Genomic DNA, 2,601 nt, shown 5'->3' with positions numbered 1-2,601 from the left:
GCAAAACATATATACACCAATAAAAATAAAATTTAAAAATAATTATAATAATTGGAACTTTTCTTATTAGTTTTTATACTGACGGTCAGGTAATGTTTCTAACTTACATAAATCTGAAATTTATTATAATTTAGTGGAGAAAACATAGAAAAAGCTTCTTGATTCTGGACTATTTGGTTCCAATTGACAAATCATAAGAATTTGGTTAAGGCACTTCCATAAAATTCATTTAATTTTTAAAATAGAAATCAATAGAGTTAATTTTTCATCCGTATAGAACCGGACAATGTAACCGGATGTATACCTATAAAACAATGACAAATGTGATGTATAGATATATAAGAAGTATAATATTGGTGGGCTCGAATATTAGGCGTTCATAACATTATGTCCATTGACGAACTATTGTACTTCTACCGTTGCAATAACTTCCGAAGAATTCTTTTCACTTCAACTGTAATGAAATTTCAACTACATTTTTGATGTAAAGGAGGTCCGCTGATTAAAAGGTTTATTTATTTTATTTTATATGTAGTTAATCACATGTTTAGTTTAAAATAAAAAATGTATATTATTGTAATGAGTACAAGATTTAAAAATTTTATTGTCTAGTTTATCGGTAAGACAGAGTACAATAAATAATGTTTAAAGTACTATATAAACAAAACGGACTGATATTCCAGAAAAATCGATCGCTGTTTGACCACTCAGACTATTGAATCAATTCTTTGAGGAAAATTTTTCTGTTACGTTGTATAAGAGGAAGACATTGAAGCATGTCCAAGCAATAATGTAAGAATGTTTCGTCGGTTTTCGAAAATCTAAACTGCACGTTATGTTTATTTAGTTTTTCTAATGATATTCATGATATTATGATATTAACTCTTCATCTTCAAGTAGTTCGGTAAAAAGAGCTTTGAATAGCAAAAACCTTTCCTGTCAGATTACGTGTGGTGAGCTTTATTGGTGAATTCAGATTTCATCAGACTTTCTATTTTCTAATTAGTAATTTCTGCTAACTCTACAATTGGCCATAGTCCATATATAGTAGCTTTGATAGATGATATACTTGGATACCAAAGTGCGATTTGTTTAGAAATAAATGAACGATAGATTATTGCTCTATTTTAGGTCCAACATTTTAAAAGTCTTACTAGCTAGATAATAAAGAGTTGCACATCAGATAATACAGATAAATACTAAATACTTCTTAAAACAACAATTGGAGCTCAATAAATTTGAAATAGTGAAAAAACTCAAACTCTTTAGAATCAAATTCTACTAGAAATCTCTTTTTATTGTAAAAAGAAAATATATAAATATGCTTAAGTCAAAACAAATGTGACCCAGTTTTCAAATACGAATGCAAGTTCTATAGTCTTCATTTTTCACCTAAAGTTTTTTCGGTGAAATGATGCTTGAACTATTATGGAACCTTAAGTCCTAAAGAATAAGGCTTCTGGATAATATGATAAGAATGTTTAATGAAAGAGTCATAGCAAAGAACTAGAAAAACCGCCTTTCAAGAGTATCAATGCAGTAAAATCTTAGTAAAATCTTAGAAGGTCTGACCATACAGAGTTTTGCTTATAATAATAATAAAAATACAGGAGTTATAAAATTTCACAATATTTCTTCAAAATGTGATATCCAAATATTTCCAAGGTACCTTTTTGTTTTTAAAAATAATGTAGATCATTTCAATTTCTGAGAGAGCTGTTATGTATGTCAGTCACGATTTTCCATAGAAAATATACACAAACGACATATTTTACTAATAAAAAATTATATTAATACCAACACTACCCAGAATTTTTCCAATCGGCAAAGGTTCTATTATTGATTTCATATTAACTAATGGTGTATTTTAAAAAACACTAAACCCAGTGGTTTAATGCAATTATAGGAAACAAATGAGTTTGCAACGTCATAATGTAGTATTTCACCACGAATGCTAAGACAGTTGCCGGTTCGATTCGATAAAGGTCGGTTCAGTGTTTCAGCGTGTCGTGTCGGGTTTATTATAAGTATTACTAAATTAACAATTTAATTCATTTATTAGAATAAAAATATATATTATTTTGTAAAAATATGTATAAACAATATATAAAACTACTGCCAATTTAATTTATTTAAAAATTATAGACAAAATGTGTAAATGAAATGTGATTTTGTAGTGAATAAATATTTGCTTATTGTTTTTTCTTTAATGTGTGGTTAAAGTATAAATAATAATGTTTATAAAAAAAAACTAAAACAAAAGCAAAAACAACAACAACGTGTAAAAGTATACAGAATATTCCGTTATTTGCACGCAAAACAGACAACGAAGAATATTGCATTTTTTAATAAAAATGATTGCACGAACAAAAAAACAAGATAGGTGAAGTCAATTTCAGTCACCTCCGCTGTGATCAATCATATTTACTACAGCAACAATAGCAACAGCAGTTGTGGTGAAAAAGAGAAAACAAAGGTTTTAGTGTAAGGGGCAGTTACTTTTTTCATAGTGGTTTGTTAATTTCGAAAAATTGTGGACAAATGTTTATAGTAATGAATTTATTGCGATAGTTTATGGAAATAAAATATAAAACTACAAAA

The 2,601-nt window shown here is 27.7% G+C and overlaps 1 protein-coding gene across 1 annotated transcript in view; it reads right to left on the bottom strand.

The window, feature by feature from the left end:
- The window catches only part of LOC119675551 (odorant receptor 85b-like), a 2,785-nt gene extending 936 nt beyond the window's left edge, over positions 1 to 1,849 (bottom strand). The window contains exon 1 of the mRNA XM_038086757.1: positions 1,798 to 1,849. Coding sequence (XP_037942685.1) covers positions 1,798 to 1,849 — 52 coding nt within the window. The remainder of the gene's footprint in view (positions 1 to 1,797) is intronic.
- Between the last annotated feature and the right edge of the window lie 752 nt (positions 1,850 to 2,601).

This window comes from Teleopsis dalmanni, chromosome 2 (genome assembly GCF_002237135.1).
Source record: "Teleopsis dalmanni isolate 2A chromosome 2, ASM223713v2, whole genome shotgun sequence".
NCBI lineage: Eukaryota > Metazoa > Arthropoda > Insecta > Diptera > Diopsidae > Teleopsis > Teleopsis dalmanni.
The sequence above is the reverse complement of the archived record's forward strand: the minus strand, read 5'-3'. Positions and strand labels throughout refer to the sequence as shown.